Genomic DNA, 26,099 nt, shown 5'->3' on the forward strand with positions numbered 1-26,099 from the left:
GGGGGCTCCTCCTCACCCAGGCCCCCGGGCCTGCAGGAGGTGGGGAGCGTAATGAAGTCCACGTGTGCCCGAGCGGGCGGGCTCGCAGGCCTGGCTCCCAAGTCTGTGCCTGCCGCCTCCGGGGTTTCCAAAATAGACACGGCCCCCCACCCCTCTGCTTGCTGCCAGAGGCCTCTCTGTGGCTGTGGGCCTTGGAATCCTGGAGGCTTGCTTTGTTCTTGGGCACCCCAGGTTTTTTTTTCTCTGCCTGGGCTTTCTCAGATGGGTTTTGGGGTGTGGCTGCTGCTGCAGTTGGCCAGGGGCTGGGGCCCCTGACTCAGTGCCCCTCGTCCCATCCGAGGGTTGTACTGGCAGGGGCCCGGCGGAGGGCGGGGACAGGACGGGCTGGGTTTCTTGGTGCTCCTCCGGGGAGGGAGGTGTGGACTGTGGGGGCGGGCAGGGTGAATGTCAGTGGGACCCAGGAGTTTGGTCCTGGCCGCATGAACAAGGACTGACCGCCGCCCGTCACCCCATCCATCTCGCTGCCACCTCCTCCTCACCCTGATCCCTGATCCCTCTACCTGACCCCTGACCCCTACCAGTTCTCCCAGCCTGTAACTCAGGCGGGCACCACTTTGTGCCTTGCTCTCTCCATCTATAAGCGCAGGGAAGGCCCTTCGTCGGGGGCGGGGAAGGGTTCTGAGGGTTAAATGAACTAACTCATTCAAGCTAGGAGAGGGGCGCAGCACTGCTGAGTAATTAAAAATGCTCGCCGTGATTATCCACCCTGTTTCTCAGTCCGCCCCCTCAGTTTCTACAACAGACAAGTATGGAACAGCCTCTCTGCACCAGGGGTCGGGCTGGTGAAACTGGGCGGGCACAGCCTCTGCCCTTTGTGGTCCGGTGGGGGCAGAGAGCATGCGTGGATGGGCACACGGAATTATTCGTGGTCACCACCATGCACACAGCGTGGGGAGGGGGTTGCGGGAGGCCTGGTGGGTGGGGGTCAGGGGTCCAATGGCGCGTCGCTGGGGCAGCCAGGGCCTCTGCGCCTTCTGGCTGCTGTTGTAGGGAGCGGCTGGGGGATCCTAAGGGAAGGAGGGCCCTTGGGTGAAACTGAGGAGCTGGTAGCTTGGTCCTGCTTGCCTGTGGGACCTGCTGAGAGGTGGGTCACGGGGCGGAAATGCCCCTCGGCCATGCTGCCGTGGCATCCCGGGCCTAGAGAAGGTGGTTGCCAGCCATCGCCCCAGGCCCGGCTCGGGCAGGGTTCCGAGCGTTGCCAGGGTTCCCGGCTGCCTCTGGGATGTCCAGATGGGACCTGATGGAAGCCACATGCCTGACTCCCCTGCAGGGAAAGGGGCTCTAACGCCTGCTGTCACTCGGGGGCTTCTACTGCTGGGCTGGCAGGATGGAGGGACCCAGGGACCACCCCACCCCGCCCCCCTGAGCACAAGGGAGGGAACCTGGGGTCAGGGTGGCCCAGCTGGAGGCAGCCCCCTCCCCAGAAAAGGACCCCAGCGAAACCTGCAGGCCCTGGGACCCTGTGTGAGGAGGAGCCCCCGCCGCCGGGTTTTGCTGGGCAGGGGTGTTTGAGCTGCTCGACGTCTGGTTAACAGAGAAGCTTTGACACTGAGATACCCGTATGCCAACTGCACAGCCCGTATCATGCTCAGGGTCTGTACTTGCACTGTCGTAAGCTCTCTGAGATCAGAGGCCCTTTCAGTCGTCACAGCTGCCCCCTCGGTATACAGCGGAGGAATCGGGGCTGCTTCCCCACCGACACACGTGCAGGAAGCGGTGGGCCCCCCTCACCCCCCGTTTCTCCACGTCTTCGCCCCAACAGTCACTTCTGGTGCCCGGCCTGCCCGGGGGCTGTGACGCATGCCAGATGTTCCCGAAAATCCAGTGCGGCCCTGTCGCCGGGACCGTATAGCTCAGCGGAAGAGAAAGCTCGAGCGTCGTGGGAGTGGAGCGGACGTGCTCTGCAGGCCTGTCCAGGGGATCTGACGTCCTTGGAGATCAGGGGGGGCTTCCTGGAGGAAGGGCTGTTTGAGCAGGAGGAGCTGTTGACCGAGTGGCAGTGGGGAGCAGAGAGTGCGTCTGGCAGAGGCCCTGCAGGTGGAGGGGAGGTTGGGGGATGAGGCTGTGTGGCTGGGGCGAGAAGAGGCCCGGGAGGGGCAGGGACCCGGCCCAGGGCAGCAGTGTTACCCTCAGCACGAAGACTGGGGCCTTTCCCCAGGGGCAGGGGGGTGCCCTGCCTGTGTGAGGCAGGAGCTGGTACAGTCTTACTTGGGTCATGGAACGCTTCCTCCGGGTGCAGGGGCCAGAACGTGGGGCCTTCAGCGTCTGGGGTTCTCCAGGGTCCCCCAGAGTCCCCGGGTTGTGGGTCCAGGCAGCAGAGAGACCTGCCCAACCTCTGCCTGGTCCCTGGATGATGACCGCAGACCGTCGCCTCCGCTGTCCTCTCTAGTCCAGGCGTATGGGAGATTTAAACTCGCGCTGGGTCTGAGAGGTCCCCGAGCACGGCTGGAAACTTGGACAGCTGAGCCCACGTCCTGTGCGAGAGCGCCTGGCTCCCAGAGCGCCCTGGAGACAGTAAAGACAACCTGTCCCCCCGCCCCCCATGCCGAGCTCACAGGCAGGCCAGGTGGCCCTGCCCCAGCCCATGCCGCTGGGAGCAGACCAAGGACCCGGGCCACGCGCCGCGCCCCACCCCGGCCCCTTCCCGTCCACGCTGAGTCCCCAGGCGAAGCTCAGCCTCGCTCCTCGTGTGACCTGAGGCCTGGGATGCCACCCTTCTGAGCCCCAGGTTCCTCACTGACCCCGCACAGCTGGGGCCGGCCCCCGCTCTGTTTTGTTCAGTCACTCAGTCGTATTCGACCCTTTGTGATCCCTTGGACTGCAGCACACCAGGCTTCCCTGTCCTTCACTGTCTCCCGGAGTTTGCTCAAACTCCTGTCTGTTGAGCCGACGATGCCACCAGCCGTCTCATCCTTGGTTGCCCCCTTCTCCTCTGTCTGCTGTTGGGCTGAGGGTGTACGCCAGTGCCACGGGTTAGCGTCTTTCTGCAAAGCACCTTCGTAAGCGCTCGGATTTTGTTGCACACATTTAGAAGACGTTTTGTGAACTCGAGCTTCCTGGCTTTTGTTGGAAATCGGCTTCTGTGGGCCCACCAGGCCCCTGTGTCCTGGGGCAGCCGCCGAGGGATCTGAGAAGGGGCTGCTTGCCCGTCAGGGTGCAGAGGGGGTGGACTGTCCTGGGTTGGTTCCCCTCAGTTTCGTCACTGGCCTGGCCCCAGTTGGCAGCTGGGTAGTGGATGGGTCCTCTGCAGGGGGTGCCTGTCAGGGCACTGAGAGGTCCTGTGTGGTGACCTTGGGAGGGTTTGTGTGGTCCTTCTATTCCATGGAAGAGGAACTGGGATCCTGAGAGTGGAGGGGATTTTCTAGAGGTCATAGTAGAGCTGAGCAGGGGGCCCTCATCTCCCAGGCGAGGGGTGGGCTCACAGCTCCCATGGGGCACCAGGGGCAGGAAGGGATCCCCGGCTTTGGCGGCCCCCAGAGCCTATGGCACTTTGAGGAAAAGGGCGCATTTCACAGCCGCTCCCCATAGTGAAGGTCTGGCCTGAGGGGGGTTTCTTGGCTTTAGAAAAACGGTTTCCTTCCTTCCTGCCTCCCTCCCTCCCTTCCTTCCTAGACAGCTTTATGAGACATTGTTCGTGCACCAAGCCCTCCCATTTAAAGCGTACAATTCAGTAGGTTTTGTCAGGGTTGTGAAAACATCATCAGAATCGAATTCTAGAACACTCTCGTCACCCCAGAAAGAAACCCCATACCAGTAGCAGCCACCTCCGGCTCCCTCTTCCCAGCCCCCAGCAGACTGCGGTCTAGTCGCCGTCTCTGTGGATTGCGTGTGCTGGACATTCCTGGACGTGGAGTCACAGAGTATGTGGCCTTTGGGGACTCCCCCCGGGTAGTTACTCAGCGTGATGCTTCGGCGTTTCCTCCGGGTTGCAGCATGAATCAGGGCTGCACTCCTCGTGGCGGGCGTTCCTCTCTATGTGCTGCCAGGTGATGAACAGTTGGCACCTTTTGGCTGCTGTGAGTGCCACTGCTCTTGGTGTTCATTACATACCTTTGAGTGGCTGTGTGTTTTCACATCTTTGGGGAATGTACCCAGGAATGTAGTCTTGCTGGGTCATCTGGTAACTCTGTGTAACTGTCATGGAACACAGAACTGTTAACCCACAGCGGCTGCCCTGCTGTCTTCGCCTGCACTTGTTATTGTCTGTATTTTTTTTTTAATTTAGTTTTTTTTTTTTTTGGCTGTACTGGGTTTTAGTTGTAGCATATGGGACCTGGTTCCCCAACCGGGAGTTGAACCCCAGCCCCCTGCATTGGGAGCTCAGAGTCTTAACCACTGGACCACCAGGCAGGTAGTCCCTGTATGTTTTTTTGAATGTGATGTGCTGAAGTCTTGGGTGATATCTCACTGCGGGTTTCACTGGCGTTTCCCTGAAGGCTGGTGACGTTGAGCTCCTTTTCTCAAGTTTAGACAGCCCTGAACACACAAGCGCGCGTTCCGTTAGCCATCAAAGCGATGCCATCATCACTGTTACATGGTTTCTGGAAGATTCCACCGCCTACTCATAGGAGAAGGGGCATGAAGGAGGCCACCAGTGTTGTTCTGAGAGTAACCGTGACCCCATGGGTCCCAGGCTCCGTCTCAGGGACCCCAGGGCGTAGGAGCACGCCTGGGAACCACAGGTCGATGGTGCCACGTGTGTTAGACGTGTGCACTAGCTTTCACAGATACAGCGTTGTGTGCGGACCTTTCTGTCCCCTGCGTTCCTCCATGGACAGCCCACCCTGGGGCTCTCCCTGTCGGCACGTGGGGAGGAGCTCTGCTCTCTGCTCGCCCCCGCAGTCGCTCACTGTCCCTGCTGGTGGATGCTCGGTTCTCTCCATTGCCGCAGTGAACGTCTTCCTGTCCTGGCAGGAAGTTGCTGGGTCCGTGTCCACGTGGGTTTCTCTCTTTACTCTTGGTGAGCCATTTGGCCAATATAATCAGGAGACCCTCTCAGAAGCGTGCACGCGTGCGTGCTCCCAGTCACTCGGTCGTGTCTGATTCTGCCATTTGCTACTCCAGGACTTCTTCCCAACCCAGGGGTTGAACTTGTGTCCCTTGTCTCCCTGTGTCCCCTGCCTTGGCAGCCGGGTTCTTCCCACCGTGCCCCCGGGGCAGCCTCAGAAACTTGCAGCTCAGTGACATGTCTCAGAGGTGAACGCCCGGGTGGCGTGCCCAGCACCCGGGTCATGAGGCGTCATCCCGAGATGCAGGGTCCCCTCGTCTGTGCCCGTTCCCAGAACTGCTGCCCTGACCGCAAGCAGCTCTGGGAGTTTTGTGAACGGGGCCGTGTAGTCTGCTCTCTGGGGTGGCGACTTGCGCTCAGCACAGCACGTTCATGTCCACATGTTGTGGGCACCGCGGTTGGTCCTTTTTGTGGTTGAGAGCCGCTCCATGGTGAGGACAGACCCCGGTTGGTGGTTCCTTCTCCTGAAGGGCTGTGGGCTTGTTTCCGGTCTGGACCCTTCGGAGGAGGCTGCTGTGCGCACGCCACTCCTGTGTTTTGATGACTGCCTGCACGCTTTTCTCCAGGGAGGCACCAGCCGGCTGCCATGGGCTCTGCTGGAGAGACCACGGGGTGTGTACGTCTAATCGGTGCCTGCCAGCTTCCCTCCACTGATGGTACCAGACGGTCCTCATACCTGCTGCGTACAAGAGTGCCTGTTTCCCTAGGTTACTGAGTCAGCAAATATTTATGAGTGCCTCCTGCACAATTCTAGGTGCCAGAGAGACAGCTGAGATCAAACTGGATGAAGTTGGCACCCCTCACGGGCCTTCCACCCTGTGGGAGGGGTTGCCCACAGCCACCCCTGAGAACACGTCAGATCTGTGTCAGATGCTAAAGAGCGCCAAGGAGAGCGCTGAGCAGGGCCGCGAGATGCTCGCATCTCGGCTGGAGGGACATGTCCCCCGGGACCGTTGGTGTGCGCGTGCGCTCCTCTCGCCCCTGCTTTGGCCGAGGGGCCCCCGGGAGGTCTGCCAGCCCTGCGTGGGGTGCGGGGTGATCTCTCCGCCGTCTTGCCAGACCGGTGGTGGTCCTTCCTGCGGGGGACACGCCTCAGTCACAGCACGAATGGTCTGCGGAACCTCTGCGGTGCACCGTCTGCGTTTCTTCCCGCTCCTAAGATCACAGGTCGGCCAGGCTCGCTGCCCCAGGCTGGGAGTGGCCGCTGGGAGGGGCTGCTGTGGGAGCGGGTGTTTCAGGACGGTCCCCACCAGGGCAGCTGTCTCTGCCCCACACGCCCGACCCCATCGTGGAAACAGGGCTCCCAGGCAAAGATGAGATGCGCACGGGGACTCTTGGACCGGACTCGGAACCGGCTCAGCCACTGCTTTCTCCGCATCTGCTGCCCGCCAGGCAGGATGCTGGCCTGGGGTCGAGGGTCCCTCTTGATGTGCGTTACAGGGGGTTTGGGAAAGAAAGGAAGCACATTAGGTGGTCACTGCAGTGAATCTACCCCAGGCTGGCGCTCTGGGAACCTCATCTCAGCCCCCAAACAGCCTGCCAGCGAGTCCTCTCCCGCCAGGGGACACAGCCTGCGGCCCAGCAGCGAGCAGTGGTGGGCCAGCCACAAATCCAGGTCCTTCTGACCCTCGGGGGTCCCTGGCCTGGTCCCCAAGGCTGAAGCTGCCCTTCCCCGCGCTGGCTGTGTGACCTTAGGCACATCACTTCACTGCCCCGGGTCTCGATTTTCTCATCTCTACAGTGGGCTTCCTGAGGGCTCCCTGCTAGAGTGCATTCTCAGCTGGGAGGAAGCTGGCGCCGTGTGCTGGGCTCTGCTGCGTAGCCGGGCTGGCCTCACGCCGGTGTCCCGGGCACTCCACTGGAGGGCAGTCCCTCTGAGCTCCATGCTGCTACCTGTTCACCCACCAAGTGGCTCTCCTGAGGCCCAGCCAAGTCCCCTGGGCCTCCTGTGCCCTGAACCTTCCAGAGCCCAGGTGCCCCGTGACCTGCAGCTCAGAGGTGGGGGCGGTGGGCTCCCCGGGGGGAGTGTCAGCCCTGTCGTCCTCCACCGCTTCCTGCAGGTGGGGCCGGGGTTGTGCAGCCTCGGACCCCTGGTCCTCCAGCGTCTGGGGCCTCCAGGAGGAGTTTCTGTCCGGCCGAGGCCAGCTGTGCATGGACAGGGTGTCTACCGGACCCTCCCTGCCTGCTCCAGGATCTCCACGCAGGGAAGTCGGGCGTGGGGCCAAGTTGTGCTGGCCATGAGCCAGCTTGGTCTTCAGAAGGCGAGTCCCTGGGCGAGAGCCCTGCCTCTGAGGCTCTGGCTATGTGACGTCAGGCGATGGACGCACCCTCTCTGAGGCTCAGTGTCAGCATCGGTGAGACAGAAGGGTAAGCTCTCCCCGCCATGGATTACTGACCGGCGGAGAGAGGGGATGACTGCCCGCTCAGAGCAGCTGCCGTGGCCTGAGCCCCGTTCTATCCCTGCCCCGGGGCCCAGCACTCTGGGCGGTGGGCTGCGGGTTTGTTTCTGCTTAAGCGAACAGATGTGGCCTTTTCTGGGGCCAAGAGTTGTCCCTCTGGTGAAGAGGCAAAGGGGCCGGGCCTCATAGGGTTGGCTGGGAGCGCTCAGCGGCTCACTGTCTGCCCCCACCCCCGCCTGCCCCTCCAGCCCCTGAGACCTGCAGAGATCTCCCCCTAACTCCCCGCCAGGCTGGCCCCTGCCCTGCACCTTCGTTTTGGCGCCTGCCCACGGACTCAGCTCCCATCCTGGGGGGTCCCGCCTTCGGCGGCACAGCCTGGCCATGGGCTGACGTCCCAGAAATGGGGAGCATCTCCTCCTTCAGCCTCGGTCGGGCTGTGTGTACATCCCGTGGCAGGCGCTGTGGTCCTCCCTGGACACGTTTCGATCAGGGTGTTACCAACCGGGACACCCGTGGCGTGGGGGGCCGTCATCCGCACCTCATAGCCGAGGCGCCTGAGGCACAGGGAAGTCACGTCCACGTGCAGGGTCGCTGAGGGTGGTGAAGTGGATGTTTGCCGACCGACCGCTGATGGCGCCTCCTGGGGTTTGTCCAGCTGCCTGGCCCGGGGGGTGTGGTTCTCCCCGTGGTCAGAAGATCGAGGCTCCAGGTCCCCAGCTCCAGCGTTGCTGTAGAAGGAGGGGGGACGAGGCGCATGACCCGTCACTTTAGATTTTCCAAGAGTTGCCTCGGCTCTGGAATTTTGGATCTAGTCTGCAGATCTGTAAACGTATATCAAGGCCCCAGCAAAGCTGCCGTGGGCACCAGCTTGCTGCCGTGGTTTAGACTCACAGAGCGCCAACTGCCCCTAATTATACGTCTGGGACACAGAGGCCAACGGGGGCCTGGCAGACTTCATAGCAAGCTTAGAGGGTGGGGTCCCCAAAGCTCCGACTCCTGGCCTAGCGGAATCCAAGTCCAGAAAACAGGCTCTAGGCTCCTGGAGAGGGTGACCCAAGTGGGCTCCGTCCGCAGTGAGCAGGCCGGGTGGTGGATCAGGGTCAGCTGGACGCCGCCTCCCAGCCGGGGAGCAGCATGTGCCTGCTGAGACAGGCGGCCCCAGCTCGGTGGGCCAGGGCGGCTCGCGGGCCCATCTTGGAGGGAGGCATGGGGGGTGGACGCCTACTCCCAGGTGGAGTAGCTGTGGGAGTCAGAGCAGAGGTCTGGGCCATGGAGACCTGCTCAGAGAGGGGAGCGGCCGGCCTCTTTCTTTCCTGCCAAGTCAGGCCCGCCTGGTCAGGCGGATGGCCTCAGGGGAGGGAGCTGGTCGCTCAGGGAAGGTCTCGTGATTCCTTGTCCATCACCGCCTGGCCCCCAAAGCCTGGATCCCGGAACAGAGAGGCTGAGGGTGTTGTGTGCAGTGGGTCAACCCATGGGAGGCAGAGCAGGGTTCCGGCTTCCCAGCTCTGCTCCCAGTGATGTCCAGTTTAGGGTCCTCAGTGGGGGAGGGGGTGTTCCCATCTCTTCTGGGTCCCTTCACTTTGAATATTCGCCAGACACTGCGAACTGCGGGGGACCGGGACAAAGGATGAAGATATTTGCAGGTGGGGTGGGGAAGAGATCTGGCCAAGATCTGGGTTGGGTGGGCCACGTGTGTGTGTTACGAGACACGGAATGTCGCTGGGAATTTGGTTCCAGAGGGACCCCAGCCTGGCCCAGGGCATCCCAGCTGGGAACACTGGAAACCTTGCAGCCCCAGACCCTTGCCCAGTATGCACCCCACCACCACCCACCCCACTGCCTCATCTGATGACGGACCCCAGGGTGCCTGCTGCCCTTCCTCAGGCAGGATTTTTCATGTCCCTTCTGCTGATGCTCTGCTTACTGTTTGCATCTCATCTCAGAACAGAAAAAAAAAACTTGTCCAGTTTTTTTTATGTGATTTTTTAAAATGTTTTTGACAAGTCAGTTTTAATAAGATGGGAATTGAAGTTATATTTACATTTCTCTTAGAGTAAATACTGGCTCGGGAAAACCCAAATTGCCTTATAGATAAACATCTTCTCTTATTAAACTGTGTGCATGTATGATGAACTGGTAATTAAACTATCTGGAAAGAACAGGAAAATAGAATGATGTCGTTTACAAGATTCGTCTATAAAACGAAAAGCTATCCCAAGAACCGGAATGCCATCAGACTCTAGTTTGAGCCAAAGCGTCGTCTGGGGTAGCAGCCGTTTCTGAAGCTCATAATGAACAAGAGCGAGTTCATAGTTCTTTCTAAGGAGGAACAAAATCCATGTCAGATGTCTTGGTTTTTCTGCAGTGTGAGTTACACTGCAAGCCTGTACTGGGGTACGGGGGTCTGCAGAAGCCTCTAGAAGCACAGCAAGGGAGTACCCCCACATCTGGGGCCACCAGGAGCCTCGGCAGGGGGTGGGCTGGCTGGTGGCCGAGGTGAGCCTGGGTGGAGGGAGGGACAGGGCTCCTTCCAGACGAAGGCCACTCTCATGGGCATCCAGCCTTGGTCACGTGCCCTGCGTCAGAAAGATGCTTGCAGTGGTCTGCTTCTAGACTCCTCTCCCAGTGACTCGTTCATTCTTTGGGCCTGAGCTGTCTACTGCAACGTCCAAGTGCTTGGGTCTCTTTGTTCCTTCCTCGTTTCTGGGAAAGTTATCTTCTCAGAAAACAAGGCTGGTCCTGTTCAGTTTGTCAGCATTTGCCTGCAGGTTCCATGTGCCCAGTGGCCCTTTCTGGGGTGGCATCCGCTAACCATGGTGCCCGGGCCCCACACGCCTCTTGAACAGAGCAGAGCCTGTCAGGAGTCTCTGCACGGCCCCTGATCAGGGCGGCCTGCTTTTGTATAAGCGGCTATTCTCTTCCCATGGTGTTGGCTTCTCATTGATAGTGACGGTACCAACAACCCTAGCCCTTTAAAATGCCCCCGACAGACCCACGCCCCTACTCCCTGGGAGGCTGGGAGGGTGGGACTTATGCTGGTCATCCGACCGCCCCCTACTACCTTCCAGAGCTTCCCAGGACTGGCCGGAAGCCTGGCATGGCCCGTCCACATCAACAAAGCCCACCGTAGAGCCTGCAAGTATCTGCGGCTCTGCCAGCCACAGCAACCGGCATCTCAAGTACCACCTGCTACCCCAGCCCCCACCAGGTAGCTGGGACAGACCCTCTAAGCGGCTTGCGCTCGGGAAAGAAATCTCAGTCCCGTAACTGTCCAGGGCTTGTTCTTTCTCTCTGGTTTCAGTTACAGAACGCAGGTGCGTGTGTGATGGACACGGTTCGGTCTGGCACAGTATGTTGCAACTGAGAAATGAAGACATCTCTGGATACACTGCTGCTGTGGTCCTCCACCTAAGAGTTGCCAGTGCTCTCCTGCTGCGTTTATACTTCCCGAGTCCCCAGAGTGTTGCCTCCGGTTGCTTTTGTAAACTAGTGTCTAATCAGGGACGATGAGATCTTTTCCGGTTCGTGTTGTTTTATTCCTTGAATTTCCTTCTTTCTGAAAGCTTTTATTAAAGAATACCATAGAGGTTCTGGAGCATCTTTTCATCTAGATTAATTTAAAACTTTTTTATGTCTTACTATATAGTTTTATAAAGTACTGTGTCTGTAAAGCACAGGGCTCTTCATAAAAAAAGCTCAGTAGGTTCCAGGCAGCTCCACCCAGATCAAGACACAGAACATCTCCAGTGGGCCAGAATCTTCCTGGTATCCCTTCTCAGCCAGTTGTGCTCTCCCTCCTCCCGCCCCACCCCCACCATGGAAGCCACAAGGCTGACTTATCACTATCAATGACTCCTGCCTAGTCTTGAATTTATTGTGTGTAATGGGAACCATATGATACGATTTCACTTGCATTTAACTTCTTGAGCTCAGGACCGTGTGTTTGAGACTCATCCAGACTGCTGCGTGTAGCAGTAATTCATTTTAAAATGCCGCTCTTTATTGCTCCGTCGTAGGGATAAATCATAGTTTATTGATCTGTCGCGCTGTGGATGGGGGTTCGGGCTGTTTCCGGTGAGCAACTGTAGTGAGTACTGTGGCTGTGGACATTCTGTGTGTTTCCGAACGGTGTTCGCCCAGCAGAGGAGTTGCTGCATCTGAGCTGTGGCCGACCCTTTCAGTTTTCCAGAGTGTCACCGGTTTCTGTCCCCTCCAGCCATGAGCAACAACACTCCAGCTGTCCCGTCTTTGCCGACACTGGATGTGGTCTGTCTGTTTCATCATCGCCAACCTAGTGACCGTGTAGAGGGATCTCACGGTGGTTTTAATTTGCATTCCCTCGCATCTGATGATGTTGAGCATATTTTCATGTTATTGTTGAACAGTTTGTTGTTCTTTGCCCGTTTCTAAATTAGGTTTCTTTGTCTTGCCAGTGCCTAGGAATTCTTGAGATGTTCTGAGGATACATCTTCAGCTGGGTCACAAATGCCTCATCTCATTCTCTGCCTTTTCTTTCCACTCTCATGATGACATTTTCTGATCGGCACATTGCAGATGCTGTCTTCTGAGGAATGAAGACATCTCAGTTTAGTGAAATACACTTTATTGATCTTTACTTCTATGGTAATGTATTTTTTGCCCTTTTCAAGAAATCTTTGTCTACCCTGGAGTCATGAAAATATTTTCCTTTGTTACATTCTGGATCTTTTAACTTATTTCACCTTCCACATTAGATCTTGCTTTTTTCTCTGGGTAGCATGAGCAAGAGTCAAAATTCCTTCCTTTTTCTGTACAAAAGCTTTTAGGTTTAATCAGGTCCCATTTGTTTATTTTTGTTTTTATTTCCATTACTTCAGGAGGTGGGTCATAGAGGATCTTGCTGTGATTTACGTCAGAGTGTTCTGCCTGTGTTTTCCTCGAAGAGTTTTGTAGTTTCTGGTCTTACATTTAGGTCTTTAATCCATTTTGAGTTTATCTTTGTGTGTGGTGTTGGGAGTGTTCTCATTTCATTCTCTTACACGTAGATGCCCAGTTTTCTCAGCACCAACTTACGGAAGAGGCTATTTGCCTCATTGTATCTTCTTGGCTCCTTTGTCGAAGATAAGGTGCCTGTAGGCGCGTGGGCTTATCTCTGGGCTTTCTATCTTGTGTGTATTTCTGGTTTTGTGCCAGTACCATATTGTCTTGATTCAAATGGGTATTCAGTTGCCCCCAGTCTGGGTGTTGAGAAGCCCGGCTCCCCGCGCCCCCCGCACCGCCCACTGCAGGCTCCTTAGTCAGGGTCGGGTGTGCCTGAGTAGGTCTTTTCTGATCTCTCTTTTCTGTTCCATGGTCAAGCTGTCTTGCTCACTGCTCTGAGTTACTGGAGTCCCTTGGGAACTTTTGCTGTCTGGCCGCCTGACTGCCCCTGGCTGGGCGTGTGGTCGGGGCTGCTGTCTGCTCACCTCTAAAACGGGGCTGGGGATGGGACCTCTTCCTATACCTGGAGGGAAGGTGCTGCGGCTGCAGGCTGGCGCCCACCAGGCCAGAGATCGAGCCAGTCAGCCAGGGTGGCCGGGCGCCTCCCAGGTCAGGCTGGGGTAGTTGGCAGGTGGGTGAGGTGCTGACTCAGGTCGGGGGAGGGAGTCAGTGGGCACCCCCCACAGGGAAGCTAGGCGGTGAGAGGGGCTATGAGGGGTGGTGGTGCTGGCGGCCTCCTGCCCTGGGTGAGGGATGGAGGCATCTCTGAGGGGCTGGATGGCCTGGGCCTGGCAGCTGGGCTCAGCCCAGCCACTCCTGCTTGTTCTCAGCCATCGTCTCCAGGATCCTGGGGCGGGAAGACAGCGCTCAGAGTCTTGCTTGTCTGTCCATCTTCCAGTCATTGTGAGAGGCGTCCAGGCACAGCCAGGGCCTGCAGGTGACCCCTCCCCCCGAGAACACGGAGCATCGGCGCCGCAGCGTTCCCCGGGCTGTTTGCTCAGGCCCCGCAAACATCCTGTCCAAACAGGGCGCTGGTGGCGGTGGCCGCCCGTCACCCTGCAGGTGGACATTTTTCTGCAGCAGTTCCAAAGCCGCCGTTCTCTGGGGCTCTGATGTCTGGGAGAGGGAACCCTCTGGAGGGGTCACGACCTCCAGGCTGGATTGTTCTGCCCCCCCCCAACCCCGTTTCCTGTGATCAAAGGAGGTTAGAGTCCCCAGAAGCTCAGGGTCTTTTTTATAACAGCACTTTTCTTCAATAGGCAGTACCTGCCTGCGATAAGGAAAACACATAAAAAGTACAAAGGAGGCCAGCAGTGAATGGCAGGGTGCTGCCTCCCCACCAGGGCCAGGCCCCTCGCTGGGCACGCACTGTTACCCCCTCCTGAAACCCTCCGTGTGTGTGTCTGTGTCCCTTTGAAAAGGTGCTGCTAAGTCGTGCCCGACTCTCTGCGGCCCCGTGGACTGTATATAGCCCACCAGGCTCCTCTGTCCATGGGATTTTGACAGGCAGGCATGTTGGAGTAGGGTGCTGTTTCCTCCTCCAGGTTTGAAGAGGTCGGCAGTGGCTTACTAGACGCTGCTCAGCGCGAAGCCTGCCTTCTTCGCTCCTTGTGGTCTATTGGGAAATTGTGCCACGGAGTTGCATGGAGGTCTGACACCGAGCGTGTCCTTTTTGACACTCGTGTGCGATGCGGCAGTCATGGCGCCAGCTGATATCGCTGCCCTGCCGGCAGGGTGGCTGGGTCTGCACCTTCGCTGTCACACATTCCGGGGCAGCTGGTATCCGGGGCTTGCACGTGCGTGCCCACTGTAGACCTGTGAGCTGATAGATTTCTCAGAGGGGAGGCGCTGCCTCACCGCTTTGTTTTTACGCTGCATGCGTTATTTTCTTCCTATTGTGGTAAACGACACGTCGTAACTGGGCATCGTAACTGTTTTTAAATGTACACATCCGTGGCCTTCGGAATGCCCATCCTGTTATGTAACCATCGCCACCCTCCCCACTGTCCAGCTCCCGAGCTTATTCTCTTCTTCCCAAATGGAAGCTCTGTCCCCATGAAACACTAACCCCCTCATCGCTGGCCCCTGCCCTCAGGAACCTCTCCTCTGCCTTCTCTCTCTATCAGTAGAATCCTATGTAAGTAGAATCCTCTGTGTAAGTAGAATCCTATGTAAGTAGAATCCTATCACACTTGGCCTTTGTTGTCTCGCTTGTGGCACTTTTGGGGACAGAGTTTTCCAGAACTCTTTGCATCTTCAGTCTGAGAATTTTCTAACCAGACGATCTTTTCCAGTAATGCCTTTGTTATGGGGTGTTTGTGAGTAGAGGAGCATGCGGCACTTGCTGGACGGTGGCAGAAGGGCTCAAGGTGGGTGCCACCCACCACAGCACCAGCCGTGGGGACAGAGGCTGCGGCCGCCTGCCCAGTCACTGCCATCCTGGCTTCTGCGGGCACAAGCGCCTCGTGCTTGTGGTAGCATCACCACCTCAGCAGGCGCGCTGCCCTTCCGTGGGTCAGAGCTTCGCCTGAGAGGAAGCTCAGTGTCTGGCCGTGACGGCTGCTCCCTCGAGGCCGTGTCTCTGTGGTTCGCCGGGTCTTCGTGGGGCATGGTGTGCCGTGCACCCCTTTGTACCGCATGGACCTGCCCTCAGGTCCACCTTCTCCTGGCCACAAATTCAGAGACAGGAAGCAGAACAGGGGTCACTGAGGGCAGGGGGCAGGGCCTGGGGAGTCCAGGAGGGTCCTGAGGTTGGCGCAGGGACGACCCGGGGAGAAGTGGTCTCCTGGCTATGGCAGCGCCAGAGGGTGCCCTGGGCTGGTCGCTCAGCCACGTGTGCAGGAGCAAGCCTGGACGAGCTCAGCCAACCAGGGTGTGGGCGCACGGAAGAGCCCTGGGGCCGGAACTCTGTGGGCTTGGTGCCAGGGAGCTTAAAAAGACCCGGAAAGACGAAGCTTGCGACCTCAGAGGGGTTGATGGGTGGGGCGGGGGTCCTGGGGGTGCTGGGCTCTGGACGAGGAGCCGGGGTCCACACTTGGTGGGCTTTGCTGGCCCTGCCTCCCACTCCTGCGCCGTGGACGGTACTGGGCAGTGCCAGGCTTGGCCCCCGAGCCGATCCCCCACCCGCTCCAAGTGGGTGGCCCTCCCAACCTCAGGGGTCACGCCCCTGAATTCCTTTGTCTGAGAAAGGGGGGAAGACTAGGAGAGAATGGTGGGAAGCCTGCCAAGTGCAGGCTGGGGGCGGGGGGCAGGGGGGGCAGCGGCAGGAAGGGAGCCCGCTCCGTCCGCAGGGCAGAGAGCCTCCTCCCGGGCTGGCACTGAGATTCTCAGACAGGGCCTCCAGGATCGGCTGCATCAACCCACCCGGGCGCCCAAGTGGAGAAGCTGAGGCTGGAGAGGGGAAATTGAGGTGTGGGACATCCGGCTCCCCGCCTGATCTCGAGTGGGTCTGACAGCGGTTCCCACCTGTAATAAATGCCTGTGGAGATCAAAGCGCCTGGCTCCCGCCTGGCTCGTGGCCGGCACTCAGCGCATTCCAGCCGTTAGTATTACCCTGATACGGCACCCATCTCCTGCCATCTGGCTGAGCCCCAGGGGTCTGTTGCAATCTGCCAATCTTGAAGGCCGTCTTGGAGAAGGTTTAGGAAGAAGGAATTCAGTCCAGTGAAAGAAAGGACATTGTGTGCAGAGCTGGGCGGAAAGGGACAAGCTGCGTGGGTAGAGTGAGCTCCCCGCCACCAGAGGTGTTCAAGCAAGGCGAGGCTGCCCCGTGCCTGGAGTGTGACGGGAGAGGATTAAGTGTGGATGGTGGTGTCGCTCTCAGGGGCCACAGAGACTCAGGTCCTACCCTGAGGGGACGAAACAGTCAAGTGAAAAAGCAAGCTCATGAATAACAAGAGGGTTTCACGTAGCGATAAGCACTGGGAGGAGACTGGAAAGTGAGTGATGTGGTAAGACACCATCAGGTGTTCTCAGCTTTTATCCAGTTGCTTGGATTAAGGTTTTCCTTCTTGCTTGTGAATTGTGCTTTCTTTCTCCTCTTTACTGAGCTTTATTGAGACGTTTTACTGCTGTTCAAGTCTGTGAGTCTTGTGTCCAACTCTCTGCGACCCCACGAACTGCAGCACGCCAGGCTTCCCTGTCCTCCACTATCTCCCTGAGTTTACCCAAACCCATGTCCATCGAGTCGGTGATGCTATCCAGCCGTCTCATCCTCTGCTGCCCCCCTTCTCCTTTGGCCTTCAGTCAAGGTCTTTTCCAATGAGTTGGCTCTTACCTATTCAGTTCAGTTCAGTTCAGTCACTCAGTCCTGTCCGACTCTTTGCGACCCCATGGACAGCAGCACGCCAGGCCTCCCTGTCCATCACCAACTCCTGGAGTTCACTCAAACTCATGTCCATCGAGTCCGTGATGCCATCCAGCCATCTCATCCTTGGTCGTCCCCTTCTCCTCCTGCCCCCAATCCCTCCCAGCATCAGAATCTTTTGCAATGAGTCAACTCTTCGCATGAGGTGGCCAAAGTACTGGAGTTTCAGCTTTAGCATCATTCCTTCCAAAGAACACCCAGGGCTGATCTCCTTCAGAATGGACTGGTTGGATCTCCTTGTAGTCCAAGGGACTCTCAAGAGTCTTCTCCTACACCACAGCTCAAAAGCATCAATGAGGCGACTTTTTTTCTTCACATAGATTTAGGGTGTTTTCTGTAGATTTATTTCCGGGTTTCTTTCTCTGTAGTGTGGGACTCCTTTTCTTTTACCTTTTCTATTTAATTGTTGCTGGTGTATGGTAAAGCCACCAGTTTGTATGTGTTGATTTTTTTCTACCAAATAATAATAATAATTAGTATTCATTTCAGTACTGTGTTAACGTTGATTCCTTTGGATTTTCTAGAGAGATGAAACCATAACGTCTGCAGAGAATGACAGTCGTGTCTTCTCTTCTGATGTTTTTCTGCTGCCTCTTTTTTTTTTTTTTTCTCGCTTTATTGTGTCTGCCAGCATCTCTCAGACGGTGTTGAACAGGAGTGTTAGTGGATACTTTTGCCATGTTTCTTCCTGCAGTGGGGCACGTGTCTGATGTCTCACCACTGGGCCTGATGTCTGCTACTTGTTTTGGTAGACACTGATTTTGAAGAATGTTTTGCATTCCTCCTGGTGCCTCAGAACAGCCTTCAGGTTGATGTCAAAGCTTATTGCCCCTGCTTTCAGAAGGGAAATTGAAACTCAGGAAAGCTCAGTGGCTTGAAATGCATGCTACGCCAATGACGAGATGGTTCTTGCTGAGCTCTCTGTTGCCAGAACCTTGCAGGCTGCTGACGTGTCTTGGTGCTTTTGTTCCTCGGCCCTGCTGGGTTCTGTGAACTGCTCAAGGACGTTTAGAGGTCCTCGTAGACTTTGGCAGCTGTGCAGCTGTGGGTCTGCATAACAGAGCAGGACGCTGAGTCTTAAGGGAAGAGAGAGGACTATACGCGGTAGCCCGAGTTGTGGACCCAGGTACAAAGTTATTCTGTGAAGCTGTGCTCCTCCTCAGCACGTACATAGGCATCCAAGTTGGGCTTCGTCTTTGAATGTCATTTGTTTTCAGACCGCAGAGGCAAATGGTTGCGTTAATTACCTTCCTTATTTCCCGGTTCCTTATCATCTTAGCAAGACTCTCTCTTGCTAAGAGAGACTCCAGTGATAAGCACTCAGGCTGCCTCCTCACCGCTTGCATAAGCCCCACTGAAGTGAGCGTCCTCGAGCTGGTGGAATGTGGGTCCATGCTACGGTGACTGTCCTGCCATAGACACTGGGAGCAGGACGGCTGGGTCCGGGACGCCGACCTGCCTAACTGTGTCCGAGGGGCCAGGTCTCCGCCCGGACTGGCTGCTGTGGTCACCTCTCCCATGCCCAGGGCACCCGGGCTCCCGCCTGTGCCTGCCATCCATCACTCTCTCATTTTTCTGGCTTCACAGATACTCTACTTTGGGGGTTGGCTTTTTTCATGTTCATTTCCAGGAGGTTACTGTATTTCTCAGTAGCAACTCTGTCAGTGTAGACGCTCCAAAAACACCTCCTAACCTGTCAGCAGTCTATTGTATTTGTCCACGGAGCTCTTGGTTATTCAAAGAATGTTAATTCTGAGGTAGGAAAAGGCATCCATATTTTAACCTGTGGTCTGTGCCTTTAAGACCTTCTCCCAAGCCCCAGCTCCTCCTGCCCTCCCCAGCCATCACACCCGTCCTCCCCGGCCATCACACCCGTCCTCCCCAATCATCACACCCGTCCTCCCCGGCCAGCACACCCGTCCTCCCCGGTCAGCACACCCGTCCTCCCCAGCTATCACACCCATCCTCCCCGGCCATCACACCCGTCCTCCCCGGCCAGCACACCCGTCCTCCCCGGCCATCACACATGTCCTCCCCAATCATCACACCCGTCCTCCCCGGCCAGCACACCCGTCCTCCCCGGTCAGCACACCCGTCCTCCCCAGCTATCACACCCATCCTCCCCGGCCATCACACCCGTCCTCCCCGGCCAGCACACCCGTCCTCCCCGGCCAGCACACCCGTCCTCCCCGGCCAGCACACCCGTCCTCCCCGGCCAGCACACCCGTCCTCCCCGGCCATCACACATGTCCTCCCCAATCATCACACCCGTCCTCCCCGGCCAGCACACCCGTCCTCCCCAATCATCACACCCGTCCTCCCCGGCCAGCACACCCGTCCTCCCCAGCCAGCACACCCGTCCTCCCCGGCCAGCACACCCGTCCTCCCCAAGAACTTTCCCTGACGATGATGCCGCTGCTCACATGTTGGTGTCTCATCTGGTGCCTCAGAGGCAGAGTCTGGGTTGGAGGCTCTTGGGCACGTTGCGGTTCATTTGGTGAAACTGCCCAGGGAGGGGACCAGGGAAGGAGCTGATGATACTCCTGGTCCCACTGGGCTGTCCCCTTGGAGACGGAGTGGGTCTGTGAACCCTGCCTAGCCGGTGGTCAGCGCCCCCCGGCTGGACTTAGCCGCCCAGGCCGCTCTGCAGAGACGGTTGTGCTTGCGAGCTGTGGGCTGGCGGCGGCCCGCATGGGCGGCAGCAGGTGGGCGAGGCCCCTGCCCAGTGATGGACGGGGATCTGGCCGGGCGCCGGCAGCCTCTGTACCTGCCGGGCCTGCACACGTGGGCACTGCGGGCCCCATCCGGGCACTGACTCTGCTCGCGTTTCCGCCCACAGTGTCCACGAAGGACCTGATCGAGACGTGCTGTGCAGCCGGGCAGCAGTGGGCCATCGACAACGACGAGTGCCTGGACATCCCCGAGAGCGGCGCCGAGGGTGACGTGTGCAGGTAGGGCGGGAGTCGGCCCTGCGTCCCCAGCCCCGGACCCTGTGCTGCCCCGGGAGCCCTCTGCACACGTTAGGTGCCCGTGGGTGCTCTCCAGGTGTGGGGAGCTCCGGACTGGCCCTGAGAGCCAGCCCACTGTGTCACCCGGGAACAGCTGGCTGCTTCTCTGACCAGTACTGCTCCAGGGCCCTGCTCAGCCTTGAGCCTTGATCGCTTCTTCTGATGGCTGACTCAGCAAAGGAAGCCTTTTTGCCCACGCCCTCCCTGTGCCAGGCCCAGGGGACATCCTCTCCGACATTCACCCCCTCTTTATTCCTGGGGCGCGCCATCTTGTCCAGCCTGCTGCTCTTTCTGCACAAGGTTCAGAGAGGGCACGTGATTCACCCCAAGCCACACAGCTCAGTGGAGACTGGCCTGGATTAGGTCCTGTGCTTCCTACTGTCCCGGTGGCTCAGATGGTAAAGAATCCGCCTGCTGACCTGACTAACACACACGCTTTCCTGCCCTCCGCGCACCAAGCCCCTGCTGGGTGCTGAGCCGCTCAGTCCTGTCCCACTGTGTGCGACCCCATGGACTCCTCTATCCATGGGGTTCTCCAGGCAGGAATACTGGGGTGGGTTGCCATGCCGTCCTCCAGGGGGTCTCCCCGACCCAGGGATCGAACGCGAGTCTCTCGCCTCTCTTGCATTGCCAGGCGGGTTCTTTAAGCACAGCCACCTGGGAAGCCCTCTGTTAGAAATACTCAAATGCTAGCCTCGCCCCTTTGCTCTCGGGCTGCCTAGGAGTTAGGGCGGGCCGTACTCGTCAGTCTTGAATCTAGCGCTCTGGTGCCTGCTTGTAGTCCTCCTATGATGGGAACCTCACTACTTCATAGGCAACCGTTCCTGCCACTGGCTGGCCCTTGCTGGGACGTGGCCTTCCTCAAGCGAGGCTGAAGCCTGCTTTTTCATCCCCCCTGTCTTGGGTGCTGGTCCATTGGCTCTCTCAGCCCTACAGTTACTGGAGGCAGGACCAGGGACGCTGACCCCCACCACTGGTCAGGGATGCCGAGCCCGGAGCCCCGTGGGGCCCAGGCCTGAGTCACCCTGGTTAAGCTGAGAACAGAGCTCATGGCACTTGGTGGGGATGTGCCGTCTGGCTGCTGCCCGCGTGCCAGCAGGGACCCTGCCTGCAGTGGACCTCGGCGGGGCTTTCCTTCCCTGAGCCGAGCGTCCCCTGCTGGGAAAGCGGGGTCCCTGGAGGATGGGGTGCTCGGTGGGGCTGAGGCGCGGCTCTGTTGCAGGGTGGCCCAGAAGCACTGCTGCGTGTCCTACTTGAAGGAGAAGAGCTGCATGGCCGGCGTGTTGGGCGCCAAGGAGGGCGAGGCCTGCGGGGACGAGGACAACGACACCTGTGGCGTCTCCCTGTACAAGGCAAGCTGCCCCGGGGCTCGCGGCCCAAGCCCGCAGATCCTCGAGGGCAGAGGGAGTGGGCAGGCTGTCGGGCTCCCTCCTGGGGGCGGCCCCATGGACCCATTCGTTCGGGAATATTGATGGAACACCAGTGTGTGTCGGGCCGTGTCACGCAGAACACAGAAGTGGATCACACAAAATCCCCTGCCCTCACAGGGCTTTCATTTTCTCTTTTGGTCCGTCTGTGGCTGTTCTAAGCCAGTGGCTTTGCTGGCTAGATGCAGGATGGCCGTCACTTGGGACAGTGTTTCTCTGCTCCATGTGGTCCCAGCGTCCAGCAGGCTAGCGTGGGCTTGTTCAGGTTGTGGCTGGGCAGGTCTCCGACACAGGAAGTAGAGGTGTGCAGGGCTTTTTGTGGCCAGGGCTGAGAAGGGCACTCTGGCACTTCTGCCTCCTCTTGGCTGAAGCAAGTCACGAGGCGCAATCAAGAGACTGGGAAATGAACCCTCTCTTTCAGTAGGAGAATTAGCACCATCACTCTGCAAAGACAGAGGACACAGTGAAGAGCGAGCAGCTGGCGCTGTTACTGCAGTCAGTCTGCCACAGTAGTTTAAACAAATTACAGGCTTTGATTTTGGAGGCAGGCAGGCTGGCACAGTGAATCTAAAAATATCTCTGAGCACCCATGCTTCTGTATTTCCGCTTGATCCTTTTTAGCTTGTAGTTTCCATCGCTAAGGTCACCTCATGACACAAGATAGCTGCTAGAGCTCCAGCCATCACATCTGTTCCAGAAAGGAGGAAGTAGGAACGTAAAAAGATGTGTTTTCAAGTTGAGTTAACCCCAGTTAAGAGCTCTCCTGAAAGCTTCACCCACCGACTCCTGTCTCTAACTTCAAGGGGCCATGGGAAGTGCCGTCTTTTAGGCAGCCAGAATAGAATTGGAGTCTGCTGGTAAATATAGGGGCAGTTAATGGGTGTGGCCAGGGGTTAACTTGTAGTTCTTTTCATAAGAAGTCATTTATGAATTACTAAAAAACACTTGCACTAGCTGAGCCAGACACAGGACATGGGGACAGGTGACATGTCTGTCCCTGGAGAACACGTCCTGGGCAGAAGAAACAAGAGGGGGTGAATTTGCTCCCATTTATCAGCCCCTCCTCTGAGCCTGGGGGCCTGGAGTGAGCCCCATGGGCCCTCAGGCCGTGGGGAAGGCAGGTGGGGAAGGCCTGTGGGCTGGGCAGCGACCATCCGTTTCTCTCCAGCAATGCTGTGACTGCTGTGGCCTGGGGCTCCGCGTGCGGGCTGAGGGCCAGTCGTGCGAGTCCAACCCCAACCTCGGCTACCCCTGCAACCACGTCATGCTCTCCTGCTGTGAGGGCGAAGACCCCCTCATTGTGCCCGAGGTCCGCCGGCCTCCAGAGCCTGAGGCTGTACCACGGAGAGGTGGGTGCTGCTCCCCAAGCCAGGCCTGGGGGCCAGTGGGTGGCAGGGGACAGCTGCTGGGGCTTCGAGACAAGGCGGTGCCCTCTGGCCTTCTGTGGGGACCTTGGTTACCTTCCCAAGGTCTGCTCTGGACAGAGTTCTTCTGTGGCTTCTGATGATAGACTCCTGTTATTTTCAAGACGGTGGTCTCATTTGCTTTTCTATTTAACCATCCGTTCTGCACAACTGCATGCCACCCATCTCTCTCCGCTCTCTACCCACCCACCCTCCAATTTGTTTTTCACTTACACGGCCATACTTATTCCTCCCCATCCACCCATCCGTTTCACCCAGCCCCCACCAATCCTGGTCCATCTTTCCACCACTGATTCCCTCATCCACCCACCCCTCCATCCATTCACCGAACCACTCACTCACCTCTCCATCAACCTATTCATCTACCTGCTCATCCGCTTACCCGTCCATCCACCCGCCCCTCCATCCACCCGCCCCTCCATCCTACATCATGCTGTCTCAGCTGAGCACATGGAAGGTTCTGGGGAGGACCTGATGAGATTTCCTGAGGGCCTGTGGTGTGGTCTCAGCCACTCGCTGGGGCCAGCCTGGCTCTCATCACGAGCACGGACCCCCGCCCCAGTTTCAGAGGCAGAGCTGGCGAGCCGGGAGGCCCTGTCGCTGGGCACAGAGACTGAGCTGCCCAATAGCCTGCCGGGCGACGACCAGGACGAGTGCCTGCTCCTCCCGGGGGAGCTGTGCCAGCATCTGTGCATCAACACGGTGGGCTCCTACCGCTGCGCCTGCTTCCCCGGCTTCTCGCTGCAGGGTGACGGCCGCACCTGCCACCCAGGTGAGGGCCCGGGAGGTGGGGACGCGGCCGGCCCTGCCAGCAGGGCGTGGTGCTTCTGGGAGAGGGGTTAGTCCTGCCCCTCCCGCCATGCACATGTAGGAACCCACAGTTGCCAGGGGTCCTGAGCAATTGGCTTGTGAGCCCAGGCAGATGGCTCCCTCCTGGAGCTCCATCTGCAGGGGAGCCCCAGCACCCCGCCCTGGATTCAAGCTCAAGGCCAGAACCTGGGCCACAGAGGAGGCCCCCATGTCCCCACACTGTGTCCCCAGCACTGGGCCTGCGGTGGTCAAGCCCCAGCACCCGGTCCAGGAGGACTTTCTCCCTGCCAGATTCCAGGGTAGAGTCATCCGAGTCTAGAGGCCATTTCCCCTCTCTGCCCCTGACTCTGATTAGCTGTGAGGTGGATCTTGCCTGAAATGTGTTCCTCCCTGAGCCTTCGTTTCCTCTGCCTTGGGATTGAGGGGACGGGGGTGTGTGTGTGAAATTAGTCACTCCCGCTTGAGTGCCCCGAGTGACACCTGTAAGGGCCTGAGGTTGACTGCAGACATGAGACGCCCTCGCTTGTCTGCCCTGCCCGTGACAGATGGCGGCCCCTCCAAGCCGGAGGCCGCAGAGGAGTCTGCACAGAGGCCCGAGTCCTCCCAGGAGGCCCCCAACACCATCGCGTTGTCTGTGCCGCAGTCCAACATCTGCCAAGGTAAACCCGGCCGCGGGCAGGCAAGGAGCCCTCTGGGGCTGGGCGTGAGCAAGGTGGCCCTGCCAAGGGGTGCTTCTGCTCAGGGAGGTTGGCTGAGCTCACGGTCTGCTCTGGGAGAGGTGAGATGGGGGACACGGCCTGGGATGAGCGTGTGTGGCCCCCGGACGGCCCGTCAGCCACCTTCAGGCTCAGTTTCTGTAAAACCGAGAGCGTAGAATCCCCGCTTGCCCAGGCGCCATGCAGCCTGCATTCAGCGACACGTGGGAAGTTCTCTGCATCCTCCCCTCCGCCCTCCCCATCTCCTTCTGCCGGCATCCCTGGCACTTGAGGGAGGGCTGGGTGATGGTGGTGGAGCCCAGACCCCAGCAGGGTGTGAGCAGGGAGGGGAGACCTTGTGGTAAGGGTCAGGACTGGGGTTCCCCGGCTCCCGGCCCCTCCGCGTGTAGGCTGGAGCCGGGGGTGCTGGGCTGGGTGGTCTCCTGGCAGACAGTAAGGAGTCTGCCTGCAGCACGGGAGACCCAGGCTTATTCCCTGGCCGGGAAGATCTCCTGGAGGAGGGCATGGCAACGCACTCTAGTAGTCTTGCCTGGAGAATCCCAGGGACGGAGAAGCCTGGTGGGGCTGCAGTCCATGGGGTCGCGAAGAGTCAGACCGGACTGAGCGGCTAACGCGTCCACTTTCCTGGCAGACAATGGGCCCTGCAAGCAGGTCTGCCGGGTCGTCGGGGACGCGGCTGTGTGCTCCTGCTTGCCCGGCTTCGCCATCATGGCGGACGGCGTGTCCTGTGAAGGTGAGTCCCTGCTGCCCTCCGCACACCTGAGTGGGCCCGGCACGGGGGAGGCGGTCCAGGGCTGAGCCCCACTGTGCCGAGAGCCGGGAGCGGGCGTGGCTGGCGCGACCGCCGGTGGCACGGGGAGCGGCTGAGACCACTGCCATATCACGTGCCGGGCGTGCATGCAGCCCCAGTGGGCACATGGGGTGACTGCAGCCCCCCTGCCCCCTGGAGTGGGCCTTCCCAAACCTGAGTGTGCAGCCGGTCCCCTGGGGGCCTGGGACCACACCGATCCTGAGAATGCCACCTGGTCCTAGGGATCTGACCCAGTAGGTCTGGGGAGGGGCCCGAGGCCCCCTGGGCCCCGCTCTGACCGGCTCTGTCCTTGAGGGTCACCCCCCGTGAGTGGCCTGTCTTGGCTTGTGACCGCCTTGCCCCTGTAATGGTGAGCACTCCAGACTCTGAATCTAGAAATCCGAGTTCGTATCTCAGTGGGACCTTTCTGTTAGTCCTGCTGGTGGCTCAGATGGTAAAGAAACTGCGTGCAATGCAAGAGACCTGGGTTCGATCCCTGGGTCAGAAAGATTCCCTGTAGGAATGCACAGCAACCCACTCCAGTATTCTTGCCTGGAGAATCCCCATGGGCAGAGGAGCCTGGCAGGCTACGGTCCACGGGGTCGCACAGAGTCGGACACGACTGAGCGCCTAGCATGCCTCCTCTCGCTCACAGCCCCTGTTCCAGCCACGGGTGAAGCCAGGACAGCAGGCAGTGCCTCCCACTGGCTGCCCTGGGGAGCAAGGCCGGGGCAGGGGCGGCCCAGCTGGGGGGCCTGCTCTCAGAAACCATGGAGGGGTATGGGTGTCGGTGACGCTGCCTTCACAGAGGGGCTGGAAAGGGTCTGGAAGTGCGTCCCTTTCACACCTGTGAGCCTGCTCAGTCTGGGTCTCATCCCGGGGCGAGGGGTCTGCCCTGCGGGCTGGGCCCGCCCGCCCTCTGTGCGATGGGGCCATCAGGGCGTGGTTCCCGCAGTAAGCGTCACCTGGAGCCCCTCCGTGTTGGGCGGCGGCGTGGGCACAGAGCGAGCCGATGGTATCAGAGATGCTTTATGCTTTAGTTCACGTTCAGGAGCCATGACGCTGGTGGGGGTCCTGGGGGGCTACTTCTGTCTGGGAAAGACCCCCATCCCTGTCAGCAGCCAAAACCCTC

At 58.9% G+C, this 26,099-nt stretch overlaps 1 protein-coding gene across 4 annotated transcripts in view; it reads left to right on the plus strand.

Annotated features, from left to right (window-relative positions):
• The window catches only part of FBLN2 (fibulin 2), an 89,820-nt gene that overhangs the window by 47,692 nt on the left and 16,029 nt on the right, over positions 1-26,099 (plus strand). For all 4 annotated transcript variants that reach the window (XM_040246674.1, XM_040246673.1, XM_040246675.1 and 1 more), the window contains exons 3-8: positions 19,632-19,743; positions 21,023-21,152; positions 22,396-22,576; positions 23,214-23,423; positions 24,007-24,120; positions 24,809-24,910. In XM_040246674.1, the coding sequence (XP_040102608.1) occupies positions 19,632-19,743; positions 21,023-21,152; positions 22,396-22,576; positions 23,214-23,423; positions 24,007-24,120; positions 24,809-24,910 (849 nt within the window). The remainder of the gene's footprint in view (positions 1-19,631; positions 19,744-21,022; positions 21,153-22,395; positions 22,577-23,213; positions 23,424-24,006; positions 24,121-24,808; positions 24,911-26,099) is intronic.

The sequence above is a fragment of the Oryx dammah genome, unplaced genomic scaffold, assembly GCF_014754425.2.
Source record: "Oryx dammah isolate SB20612 unplaced genomic scaffold, SCBI_Odam_1.1 HiC_scaffold_9, whole genome shotgun sequence".
Lineage (NCBI taxonomy): Eukaryota > Metazoa > Chordata > Mammalia > Artiodactyla > Bovidae > Oryx > Oryx dammah.